This window comes from Budorcas taxicolor, chromosome 1 (assembly GCF_023091745.1).
Source record: "Budorcas taxicolor isolate Tak-1 chromosome 1, Takin1.1, whole genome shotgun sequence".
Taxonomy (NCBI): domain Eukaryota; kingdom Metazoa; phylum Chordata; class Mammalia; order Artiodactyla; family Bovidae; genus Budorcas; species Budorcas taxicolor.
The window spans coordinates 212,660,532-212,673,766 of record NC_068910.1 but is presented as its reverse complement, the minus strand read 5'-3'; the positions used below and the strand labels follow the sequence as shown (position 1 = coordinate 212,673,766).

At 51.2% G+C, this 13,235-nt stretch overlaps 1 protein-coding gene across 1 annotated transcript; it reads left to right on the top strand.

Moving 5' to 3' along the window:
• Positions 1–4,890: 4,890 nt before the first annotated feature.
• Positions 4,891–5,640, top strand: CLDN14 (claudin 14). Its single transcript, XM_052647562.1, has one exon. It carries the CDS (start codon positions 4,939–4,941, stop codon positions 5,638–5,640), a length of 702 nt encoding a protein of 233 aa, XP_052503522.1. The 5' UTR covers positions 4,891–4,938.
• Positions 5,641–13,235: the final 7,595 nt, after the last annotated feature.

Below are 13,235 nucleotides of genomic sequence, written 5' to 3'. Positions count from 1 at the left end.
CAGGAGCAACGGCCGGGCAAACAACCCGCACGTCCCTCGTCCTGGCGAAGCTCCCCGACTGGCCAGGGCTGTTGAAATGACCTAATTCAGAGGCCAGCTCCAAAGTTGACACAGCTGGGGTCCAGGCAGGCGGGGAGGAAACCCACCATGTGCTCTGGGTTCCTGTCTTGTTTTTGTTTTTTTTAAAAAATTCCTTCCTTTAAAAAAAAAAATGTAGCTCACAGACAACAGAGGAAGGAGACAACATAAAAGTTTATATGAAAAAGAAAAGAACCCTCGCCTTTCGGATGTGGCGCTCATGAACCGGATGCAGGGTAGGGGCCCACGGCCACTCTGCTGCACTTCACAGCTGCCCTTGGCATCAGTTTCCAGCCCTGGGCTTCCCTGAGACTTTCCCAGGGCACATCAGTGAGTCTTGCTGGCCCTCCTATTTGTGCTCATTCAATTCCCCCCAACATCAAAATTATCCTTTTAAAAAATCAACCCTCTCTCATCATTGTTCTATTAAACTTTCAGCAGACTTCCACCCTCTAAGCCCACTTGCCAAAGTGATCTGACTTTAAGCTGTCCTTTGGCAAAATCGGGGGGGAGGATGTCTCCAGTCAAATAAACTTAGGAAATGCCACACACGAGACTTTTCTGGGAGTTCAGTGCATGCTTGCATATGGCCTATGATGAGAGGCCCTACCATTACCAGGTTTTCTCCAACATACCTGTCAAAACCATGGTTTTTCCAGTAGTCAGGTATGGATGTGAGAGCTGGACCATAAAGAAGGCTGAGCGCCAAAGAATTGATGCTTTTGAACTGTGGTGCTGGAGAAGACTCTCGAGAGTCCCTTGGGCTGCAAGGAGATCCAACCAGTCCATTCTGAAGGACTGAAAGGACTGATGCTGAAGCTGAAGCTCCAGTCCTTTGGCCACCTGATGCCAAGAGCCGACTCACTGGGAAAGACCCTGATGCTGGGAAAGATTGAGAGCAGGAGGAGAAGGGGACGACAGAGGATGAGATGGTTGGATGGCATCACCGACTCGATGGACATGAGTTTGAGCACACTCTCGAAGATGGTGAAGGACCGGCAAGTCTGGCATGCCGCAGTTCATGGAGTGACAAAGAGTCGGACATGATTTAGTGGCTGAACAACAGCAACCTGGCATTTATGTCTTCCTTGAGACATCCTACCAACATAGCACCTCAAGAAGCAGCCACTGGGAAGCTTGGCCCGAAATCCTGCTTGCCTGTGTCACTAAGCCACACACTGCTCAGCCAGGGGGTGCTTCCAGGGCTGTGAACCCCAGCGCAGGGCCCAGTGTTTCTTCCTGGAAGTCGTCCTCTTGTTACATGCAGCCCCACCCATCCAGCTGGTCAAGGTCTTTTCAGAACCTGATCCTTAGAACCGTTATTTGTCCCAAACGCACATCTCTCTGAGCACGTGCACGTCTGCAGGAAAAGGGTAGCCCATGGGTGAAGCCAACTGCAGACCAGCTGACCTCTCCACACACCAGCCCCCCTTGGGAGGCCATGCTTGGGCAAGTTTCCTTCTGAAGCTCCAAGATGAGTGGTTTCCAAGGATTCATTCCTTTGAGGTTGTTTTTCCATCCAGGGGCCCTAAAGTGAAAAGTGGCTGGGCTGGGAAGTTGAATTATGACTTAAGACTAGTAGCAGCTGCTGGTAACTCCGGGGGAAGTGGGTGGAGAGCTGGGGTCTGGGAGTTGGGGGCTCATTAACACTCACTTTTAGCAACTCCTGCTGGCAGGAGTTTAAATATAGCAATCTAATGGTTTCTAAAATTAGCAGTCCTTGCTCTCCATAAATATTTAGAAGTCCAATAAACTCCGGTCCCCCTCCCTAGACCAGTGGGGTCAGCAGTCTTAGCGTTCATGCCACATTCTTTAGGCTCAGGATACTGAGCGATTGACCTTGACAAGCAAGATCCCGGAGGAGCCTCAGAAGGCCCGGGATCAGGGACAGACAGTGCAGCCACCCGGCTGGAGGTGGCCTTGAGGGAGGATCCCCGAGGTCATTTGAAGAAGTCCTCAGCCTCCGGACTCCCTGGAGTAACTGATCGTCCTGGTTTGCCTGGGACTGTCCCAATTTCAGCACTGAAAGTTCCCGACCCTGGCCACCTGAACCACTGTAGAAAGATATCTTTGGAAGAGGTGGGGAGAGTCAGCTACAGAGGATATACTCGTAACACCACTGCTAACCCTCACTCTAACTTCAGTCCTGCTGAATTCAAAAAGGAGGAAGTAAACCAGGGAAAATTCTAGCCAGGCCAGAAAAGGAATTTTCATTCCTGCACCCCTGTCCCCCCATGTGGAAAACAGGGCAGCGAACAGCTGCTGTTCCACGCATCTGCTCTGGCGCCCCCATATCAGAGCGGCCCCCTCTGCCGGCCCTGCCGCCTCCCTGGCAGTGATCTCAGCTGGCCCCCACCCTTCCCTGGGCAGCAGGGGCTGGGGGGGGTCTCCCCCACCCCCCCATCCCACCACTGCAAGCCCCGGATTTCCTTCCCATTTAGATCAGCACAGTGTGTTAAGCAGAGTTCCCTGTGTTATACAGTATGTTCTCATTATTTTTTATTTTATACATAGTATCAATAGTGTATATGTGTCCAGGCCCATCTCCCAGTTCCTCCCACCTCTAGGCATAGATTTTTAAATCCAGCAAGATTATTGTCGAGGTCCCCAGAGGAGGCATCACCTGTTACTAACCCAATCCTGCATTATGATTTAGTGGGAGGATTTCTTTACGACAGACTCAGGATTAAAGCCAAGAGGTCCTGGGGAACCCCAAAGACAGATCACAGGAGGAATTGCCTTGGGAGACTCCCTCTCAGCCCACTTTTGCTTCCTGCTTCCTTTCTGTGCTTAATTGCAGAATACTGCCCTGAGAAAGAAGGAAGATGGGGAGGGGGGGGTGCCTTCTGAATTCTCAGCAGTTTGGGTTGCTGTAGTGACTTGTCACCAGCTGAGACCCTTCCCTTTTCCTCCCTTCAGAATCAGAAGACACTTGGGGGCCATGAGGTCCCTCGTTGCTGGGTTTTTTTTTAATGGTTTATTTGTTTTATTTATTTTTAATTGGAGGATAATCGCTTTACAGCGTTGTGTGGGTTTCTGCCGTACATCAGCGTGAATCAGTCACAGGCATACATATGTCCCCTCCCTCTTGACCCTGCCTCCCACCCCCTACCTCTCCCATCCCTTGAGGCTGTCACAGCAGCTCCTTCATTTTAAAGACAGGCCCCTAGTCACCCAGAGGGTGGGGGTGGCCCTGCGCATAGGACTCCTGACTCTTCCAGCAGGAGAGAGGAGCTGGGGTGTCCACTCGGGTGCTTTCGCTCCCCCTCCCTTCCTTCCCTTTTCCCCCCTCCCTTCCATCCTCTCTTCTCCCTCCTCCGCCCCATCTCTCTCCTTCTTCCCTTCCAGTATTTCCTGAGTATCCTCTACATGCCTGCCACCACTTACTACACACGTGCTGGTTCCTTGCCCTCAAGAAGGGTTTGAGATTTTGCTGTGGTTAGCACATTTTGGGGGCTTCCCAGGTAACGCTAGAGGTAAAAAAAAAAAAAAAAAACCCGCCTGCCAATGCAGGAGACATCAGAGGCTCCGTTTCGATCTCCCGGTGAGGACAGTCCCCTGGAGGAGACCTTAACAACCCACTCCAGTTTTCTTGCCTGGAGAATCCCATGGACAGAGGAGCCTGGCAGGCTACAGTCCCTGAAGTCACAAAGAGTCAGACACGACTGAAGCGACTTAGCATGCGTGCATGCACGCACGCTCAAGTGTCCCAGATGCAAACCTTTTAAAAGGCAGTTCTAGGAATGGTCTTAAAGTGAAAATAGAAGAAAACTAAGGGATTGATTGAGCATTTGGCAAGACAAGGAATTAATTTAATGAAAAATGATTTCCTAATGAGGATGAAATGGCTCTGCACACCCCCACCCCGTATCTGAAAGCCAGGTTGCAGTCTCTGTCTGTGACAAGCCCACCCCTCTTCAGAGTGGTGTCAGGAGAGGTGCCCTGCCTTGGAGGGGAGGGCCATTGGTTTATGGTCTTGGCTGTAGCACCTAAGAAGCTGATGCCTTGGTAGTTCCTGACCCTTGGCATTAGGGGATGATCTCTAAGGTCATGCCTGGGATTCTGGAAGGCAGCATCTGACCTGCCCAGGGTGCCAACCCCCTCCCTTCCTGAGCACACAGGGAAGCCTCCCACTTTCAGAAAATGACTTGTCCTGACAGGCACTCTAAGCTATTTTCTAAACCATAGGCAGCACAGGCTTACGAGTCCATTTGTTAACAGTGATCAGTCCATTTGTCGATTTAGCAACCTCCAGTAAGTACATGAGTGACTCTTTGTGACCCCGTGGACTGTAGCCCACCAGGCTCCTCTGTCCATGGAATGCTCCAGGCAAGGGTTTGGAGGGCATGGGTTGCCATGCCCTCCTCCAGGGGATCTTCCTGACTTAGGGATCGAACCCAGGTCCTCTGCACTGCGGGCAGATTCTTTACCCTCTGAGCTCCCAAGGTATCCCTAACAACCTTAGTGAATCACTGATCGAACAGAACAAAGTGCGAGTCTGCAGCAGTCTAGTCTGAGGATAGACATAAGGCAGAACTTCCCACGTGCAGCTCGTAAGCACTGAGACAAGTGGGGGCCCTGGGCCCCTGGGGTCCTTGGAAAGCACAGGCCGGCCTCATGACCCTTGCTCCTTCTAGCTCTGGCCTTCCAGGGAAGCTTAGACGAAGCAGCTCTCCTTGCACCCAATCAAGTCTCAGAAGCTTTTTTTTTTTTAATATGTTAATCGTGGTACCAACGGCCTATGGAAGTCTGGCATGCCTGGAGATAATCTTTAACCCGTTTCCTGTCTCCCCGCCCCGCCTCCGGCTTCATCAGGACTCCAGCGGGCGCCCGAGCGAGCGGGCAGCAGCCGGCGAGGCCATGGCTAGCACCGCCGTGCAGCTCCTGGGTTTCCTGCTTTGCTTCCTGGGCCTGGTGGGCACGCTCATCACCACCGTCCTGCCGCACTGGCGTCGCACGGCGCACGTGGGCACCAACATCCTGACGGCCGTGTCCTACCTGAAGGGGCTGTGGATGGAGTGCGTGTGGCACAGCACGGGCATCTACCAGTGCCAGGTCTACCGCTCGCTGCTGGCGCTGCCCCGCGACCTGCAGGCGGCGCGCGCGCTCATGGTGGTGTCCTGCCTGCTGTCGGGCGCCGCGTGCGCCAGCGCCGTGGTGGGCATGCAGTGCACGCGCTGCGCCAAGGGCACCCCGGCCAAGACGGCGTGCGCCGCGCTGGGCGGCGCGCTCTTCCTGCTGGCGGGCCTGCTCTGCCTGGTGGCCGTCTCCTGGACCACCCACGACGTGGTGCAGAACTTCTACAACCCGCTGCTGCCCAGCGGCATGAAGTTCGAGATCGGGCAGGCCCTCTACCTCGGCTTCATCGCCTCGGCCCTGTCGCTCATCGGCGGCACGCTGCTCTGCCTGGCCTGCCAGGAGGAGGCGCCCACCCGGGCCCCGCCCCGGGCCGCCGCGGCCCCCGCGCCCGCCTACCGGCCCCCCGACGCCTACAAGGACAATCGGGCCCCCTCGGCCGTCTCGGCCTCGCACAGCGGGTATAGGCTGAACGACTATGTGTGAGTGCCCCCACTGGGGGTCGGGGTGGCCTGTCCTCCCCCCGCACCCCACCCCCCATCTTCCGGAGCGCCCCCCGCAACCCTCGAGAGGCTGCGAGGACCTAGCCTGCCCACTGATGGATTCAAGGCCCGCCTGCACCAGGTTTACTCGTGGACTGCTTTAGCATCCAAAGACATCAGGCTGAACGACTGTGTGTGAGTCCCGGCGTCGGGGGAGGGCTGTCTCCACCCCCCTACCCCACCCCCCATCGCCAGGAGCCCCCACCCCGAGAGGCTGCAAGGACCTAGCCTGCCCACTGATGGATTCAAGGCCCGCCTGCCCCAGGTTTGCTTCTGGACTGCTTTCACGTCCAAAGGCATCATGTGAACCTGAGGAAAGGGGCTTAGAACCGCAGGGAAAGGGGGAAATAAGAAGAGGAGAAAAGCTCTCCATACCGAAGGCTTAAAAGTAATCCTTGCTGGTTTTGTATTTATTCTATGTATTTATGTGGTGGTTTATGACAGCTGAATAAAAAAGCGACTTGGGAGTTTGGTCAGTGGAGTTTGTTTTGCAGTCCGGGAAGAAGGCTTTTGGATGTGGTTGTCTGTGAAATGGACAATACCCATGTCTGTTTCCAGGCTGTTATTCTGTCCCCTGAGATGCTGGTAACCATGGTCAGCCCACTTCCAGGCTCTGCCTGAGGCAGGATGGGAAAGCAGAGGAGGGCTGGGCTGGTGCTCATCCCAAAGATGCCCGAGAGACATCACCAGAAACTGCCACCCTGTCTTGGCTTGAGAGGCCGGGCAGGAAGTCCAGGGTTTTTTTGGGAAAAAAAAAAAAAAGGTAATTGCCATAAACCGCAGAAGAAGGGCAATGCCATTTTCTACCCTTGCACAGTAGGGCCCCACTGGTAAGGCAGCAAAAGTCAGAAGGAAAAAAAAAAGAGTGGAACGCGCCTGGCTTTCCAGGCATTGGAACGAGGCCCAGGTAGGAAGGCTGCTCACCCCCGGGGCAGGATGTCACGGGCTTCTTTTCTGGGGACAGAAGTGTGATGGCAGCTACTTCCAGAACAGACGTGGGAGCCTGCTGAGGCTCTTCCAGCTGGAAAGAACCGCTGGAAGGGCCAGGTGAGGCTGACTGCCTTAAGGACCCTGACCCTGCTTTCTGGCTGTGATCTAAACCACACTCACACACACACCTGCTGTTACCCCATTAGCCAGGGAGCTTGTCTCTGTTGACGTGCCCCGAAGGCACCCCACTCCAGCCTCTGTTTGAGCCTCAAGCTGTGATTCGGAAGAAAGCACCCCGTCCCGGGAAAGGGCTGTTGTTGTTGAGTCCCTCAGTCGTGTCCAGCTCTTCACAACCCTGTGGAGCAGCTGAGTCTGAGGGTTGTCCCGTGAAGCCCCTCCGTTCTCAAGGGGTCTTGGAGGAGGGCCACCAGGGCTCCAGCTGTCACTCTCTGCAGGGAAGAGAGCCACAGAGGGTCAGCATGAGCATGGGGCCAGGTGGCCAGGCTTGCTGGCCTGGCCTGGTGAGTCCCTGGCCCGGGGACCAGGGGGGTGGAAGGGGAGGCCCCCCCAGCCAGGATCAGGAAGCTGGACAGGCCCAGCCCTGCCACTCTGGATCCAGCAAGGCTGGAGGTTGCCGGATGCTCCCCTGACTGCACACTTCCTCCTGACCAGGTTGTCGGGGTCACTGAGAAGGTCACAAGAAGCCCAGCTGCCATGTGCTTCCCTGAAGGCAGAGCCTCCCACCAGGAAAGTGTGTGCACCCAGCTACCCTCTTCTGATTCCTTTAAGCCTCACCAGCTACACCTAATAAGCTGTACCATTGATGAGATCTCACAACAGGAAAACCTTTTAGCGACATGAAAAATCGGGGTGTAAAGGACAGTCCAACACAGACACATTTCTTTTCTATTTTGTGCTGACCTCTAGACCCCAGGCAACAGGGGCCTCTTCTGTTAGGAAGGAGAGGGTACCATACATTTTAGCCTCCATCTAACCCCGGAGATGCAGGAGACACAGGAGACTTGGGCTCGATCCCGGGTGGGGACATTCCTCTGGAAGAGGAAATGGTGACCCACTCCAGTATTCTAGCCTGGAGAATCTCATGGACAGAAGAACCTGGTGGGCTACAGTCCGTGGGATCGCGAAGAGTCAGATGTGACTAAGCGTGCATGCCGGCAATCCTGGAGAAGCTAAAAGGGTCTGAGATATGCTATCCTATTTAGGTCAGGGATTTAGATCAGAAAGATCATCATTTATTTATGAAAAAACAAGCAATTTCTACTCTTCAAATTATATCTGAATCAATAAAGAAGAGAAACAAAATTTCCTTAAAATAAAGTATATTCTACAGTCCTTACTTGATCACAATTTAGAATATGTTTAGTGAAGTTGTTCTAGTTAATGGATCGATTACAAATTTAAAGATAAAAATAGCTTTTAAAAATTTGAAGTATAGTTTATTTATAATGTGTTAACTTCAAGTGTACAGCAAAGTGATTATTATATATTTTTTCAGAATATTTTCCATTAAATGTTATTATAAGATATTGAGTATATTTCCTTGTACTATACAGTAAATTTCTCTATTTTATATATAGTAATTTGTATCTGTTAATCCCGTACTCTTAATCTGTCCCTTTCCAGCCTTTGGTAACCATAAATTTGTTTTCTATGTCTGTGAGTGTGTTTCTGTTTTGTATATAGATTTGATTGTATCATTTTTTAGATTCCACATGTAAGTAATAGCATATCTGTCTTTGTTTGACTTACTTCACCTCATATGAAAATATCTAGGTCTATCCCTGTTGCCCCAAATGGCAATATTCCATTCTAAAATAGCTTTACCAAACTCTTTCTCTGAATTCTGTCGTTCCTCAAGTAAAATATTTTTCTCTCTTCTTATCAGGTGAAAGACTAATAATAACATGATTATAATTTATTAAGCACTTACTATGTTCCAGATATACCTTTTATTTACTAATTTGATCCAAAAAAATACATGAGAACCCAATGAATAAAGACTATTTTAACTCTATTTTACAAAGTGAAAGTGAAGTCGCTCAGTCGTGTCCGACTCTTTGCAACCTCATGAACTGTACCCTACCAGGCTCCTCCCTCCATGGGATTCTCCTGGCAAGAGTACTGGAGTGGGTTGCCATTTCCTTCTCCAGGCCATTTTACAAAAGAGGACATCAAAGTTCATAGAGATTAAATTATTTGCCCAGGGTCGCAGAGCTAGTGAGCAAAAGACCCAGGATTCGAACCCAGACAGGTAAGCAGGAAGCACACACACTAATTCAAGTAGAAACGTGTGTGTGTGTGTGTGTGTGTGTGTGCACGCTCAGTCATGTCCAGCTCTTTGCAACCCCGTGGACTGTAGCCTGCCAGGCTATGGAAGCCTCCCTGGAGCTCCTCTGACCATGGAATTTTCCAGGCAAGAATACTGGAGTGGGTTACCATTTCTTACTCCAGGGAACCTTCCTGACCCAGGTTTCAAACCCGGTTCTCTTGCCTCTCCTGCAGTGGCGGGCAGTTTCTTTACCACTGTGCCACCTGGGAAGCCCACAGGCATGACCCGTAGCCTAATTACTTTGACGTTCAGACTATTTCCAAACAGGTGAATCGTTTCATGACTGTATCTAGTTCTTTCCAGAGCCATCACTCCACAAAGCTTCTGTTAACTGGGTTCTGGCTGGATTAGATGAAACGCAGAGGACCCATAGGTCCAAGCCTGAATCCTCATAAAAAGCACGAAGTGACACACACCTGACCCTGGCCCACAGCGGGCCCACCAGCGAAGACCTCCAGTCCCTCCTTCTCGTAAGTGGGTAAGAACGCTGCTCCCGGTTTTCTCTTGCTCCCTTGCTCTCATTCACACCCAAGACACGACCTCAGGTCCTGTGATTCCCCTTTCTTGTCACGTGACAACCACCAGGGCCAACCTGCGAATGCCTGTTTCTGCCCATAACCAAGGCTGTTTTGACTGAGGCATGGTCTCCTTTCGAGGTACAAAGCATAATCCCAAATTTCAGAATGAAAAGGAAACATGAGCCAGACTCTGATGTGTTCCAGGAAACTGCTGTTATGAATGTAAATTACCCTATGACCCTCATGGGATAAGGAATGCTATATGTCTTTGCTTCCCTAAATCAAATCAAATTTGGCTCCGATCCAGAGAGGTCTAAACCCTGCCATGTCTCCCTGTTCCCTCCCCTGCCTTTGGGAGGCACAGGGCCCCAGCTCTCCTGGAGGCCCTGGACTTGCAGGAGGGGGAGGCTCAGCCTTTAGTCCTTAGGGTTGCCCTGGTTACCTGCTGACTGCCAGGTGCTGAAACCTTCACAACCCAGAGCTGGCAATGCTGTTCCCAGGTCACAGCCCATCCGTCCTCAGCCACTACCCAGCCCCTCCCTTGCCCTTCTGTGTGAAGGGGAGCTGGAACCTTCTCCCCCAAGGAACACTAGACCCAGGCCCAGTCTCCAGGAATCCACTTCCTGAAACGGATTCACACCCCTCCCATACTCAAAGCACCAAGATGTCCTCCTTCTTGGATAAGACACCCTAATTGCTTGCTGCTGCTGCTGCTGCTAAGTCGCTTTAGTCGTGTCCTACTCTGTGCGACCCCATAGATGGCAGCCTAACAGGCTCTCCCGTCCCTGGGATTCTCCAGGCAAGAACACTGGAGTGGGTTGCCATTGCCGTCTCCAATGCATGAAAGTGAAAAGTGAAAGTGAAGAAGTCGCCCTAATTGCTTAAGCCTTCTGAAATCAATAGTGTTATGCCCTCCTCCAGGGATCTTACTGACCCAGGGATCGAACCCGCATCTCTTATGTCTCCTGCACTGGTGGGTAGGTTCTCTACCACTTGGACCACCTGGGAAGCTGAAGCCTTCTGAAATAAAAAAATTAAAAAAAAAACACACGAAAACCTCTGAAATCCCCAGAGAATCCTCCATTCATATCAGCCACTGTTGTCCTGCATAGAAATAATTTGTGAACTATGGTGCGTTCATAATGTGTACAATAAGTCCCCTACATACGAACCTTCAAGTCTCAAACTTTTAAAGATGCAAATATGCATTCACGTGCTGTCACCTAAGGCAGTTCACGTGTCTGTCGTACGTGGCCACATGTGTGCGCTTCCACTACGAGCGGCTGTGCTTCTGTGTGATTCCCTGGGCAGGACTGTATAGAGCACAGCAGCGCCGTGTCCTTAGTTCGAGTCCAGGATGCATGAAATCAGCACTGCTGTAGCCGGCACTGCCAAGATGCCTCAGCTGGTGTACTGCACTGCTGGGCTTTCCAGAGTACTGTACTGGAAGATTACAATGTTTTCTTTAGTCTTTGATCGTTCTTTACGTATTATTGGTATGAAAAGTGTATAGACCTGTTACAGTACAGTCCCAGATGGCCATTTGTGTTAGTTGGGTACCTAGGCTAACTCTGTTGGAGTTGTGAACAAATTGGACTTAGGATCTAGTTCTCAGGATAGAACTCATTCATATGTAGAGGACTTACTGTGTACCAAAGATGAAACTGGGGTCTGCACCCTAATTGGCCACAAAGCCCCGGGGCCATTCTGCGTCTCCTGCCTTGGGCCCTCTGTGCTTCCTCGCTCCCAGGTGGCGGGAACATCGCCTGTGACGACTCAGTTCAGTCGCTCAGTCGTGTCTGACTCTCTGTGACCCCATGGACTGCAGCACACCAGGCCTCCCCGTCCATCGCCAACTCCCGGAGCTTACTCAGACTCAGGCCCTTTGAGTCGGTGATGCCATCCAGCCATCTCATCCTCTGTCGTCCCCTTCTCCGCTTGCCTTCAATCTTTCCTAGCATCAGGGTCTTTTCCAATGGATGGTGACAATCCGGGCATGAGATGGGGGCCTGGACCAGGCAGCAGCCGTGGAGAGGGGAAGAGATTGGCATGTGCCTGAAGGCGCACAGAGGTAATCACATTTGCTGATGGCTTGGTTGTGCGGTGTGCAAAAAGAGGCTTAAAGGGGGGGTGCCAAGATTTGGGACTGAATTAAGTGGAAGAATAGGATCCCCATTTCCTGAAAGGAGACTCTGGAAAGAAAGAAAGGAAGAAGGGAAGGGGAGGGGAGGGAGGGAGGGAGGGAGAGCAGGAGGGAAGAAAGAAAGGAAGAGAAAGAAAGAAAGGGTTCGGTGAGGTAAAATTGTTTGGCGTGTGTTTGATCTGAGCTGCCTCGAGAGGAGATGGCCACTGGGGCCTCACACGTGTGAACTTGGAGCTGAGGGACAGCCCCACGTGGGGCCTCAGCCCCGGATGCGATTAGCCGCGCAGCTAGAAAGGGTCCCGTGGGACGCGAACGCAGATGAGCCACCAGAGAGGCTGAGGTTCTCACTTCTGGGGCTGGGAGGGCGAGGGGCATCCGGCAAGGCAACCAGAAACACCCCGTGAGCTAGGAGTGCCAAAGAGGGGCGGCTCGGGAAGCCAGGAGAAGGGAGCCATCCGCAGTGTTCAGCCACCTCCCTCTGTCTTCAGGGAACGCAGGACTTAGCCACCGCGATTGCTGCGTTTCCCAGATGAGGAAATGGGGCTTTGGAAAGAAAGGCAGTGGCAGACTTTCCTGGTGGCCCAGAGGTTGGGAGTCTGCCCGCCAGTGCAGGGGACGTGGGTTCCGTCCCGGGTCCGGGAGGAGGCCACGTACCACGGGCAACGGAGCCCATATGCGCCACAACCACTGAGTCCTCGCGCCCCAGAGCCGTGCTCTGCAATAAGGGAAGTCACTGCAATGAGAAGCTCTTGCGCCACAACTAGAGAGCGCAGCAGTGAAGACCCAGCACAGCCAAAAAGAAAACTAAACAGATGTATAACGTCATTAACATGTAAGTCCACAAGGACCATGTTTCCAGGACCTCTTAGTCATGGATTTTATGTTATATATATATATATATTTGAAAGAAAGGGACTTGCTGAGGACTGCTCCATGAAAAGAGTAAGCTGCCTGGTAGGGAAACATACACACAAGATTAGAAAATTCTCATTTACAGTTGCAATAACCCTTAAGAAAAAGATGCATGTTCCTGCTCTTTCTGCAGAAACATTAAGACAGGCCTAGTTACAGGTTCTTCCCTAGATAATAGAACTGAGTCCTCTCACTGAGGTTTATACTGTGCACTTCTAGAAAGGTTTAGTGATTATGGACTCGCCTCAGATTAATATTTTCAATATAAAGGGAAAAACAAGGTAAATATGTAAGATTTCAAGAGGAAACCATTATACTGAAATATGTTATCAAGATATTTTTTAAATATGGCAATAGTAATATTCGGACTCCTTTATTTATGCACGAAATGACATTATCCAGAAAGAAAAGTCTAATAAACACTGCAACTTCAAAGCAATAATGAGTATAAAGGATATTTTAAGAAATTTGCAACAATTGCAATCTGATATGAAAATATTTGCAATTTTTGAAGTCTCAAGGGTTGGAATACCAAAAAAAAAAAAAAATATGTAAAGCAACTTGCTCAGGTGACTTGAAGACACTTAAACTCCTTGAGCGTGAGAAGACATTCCTGAAACCGGAAATCCAAATCTCCTTCTGCACATAAGTGATTGTTCATTAAATGCTGCCTGGGGGCCCTGGGA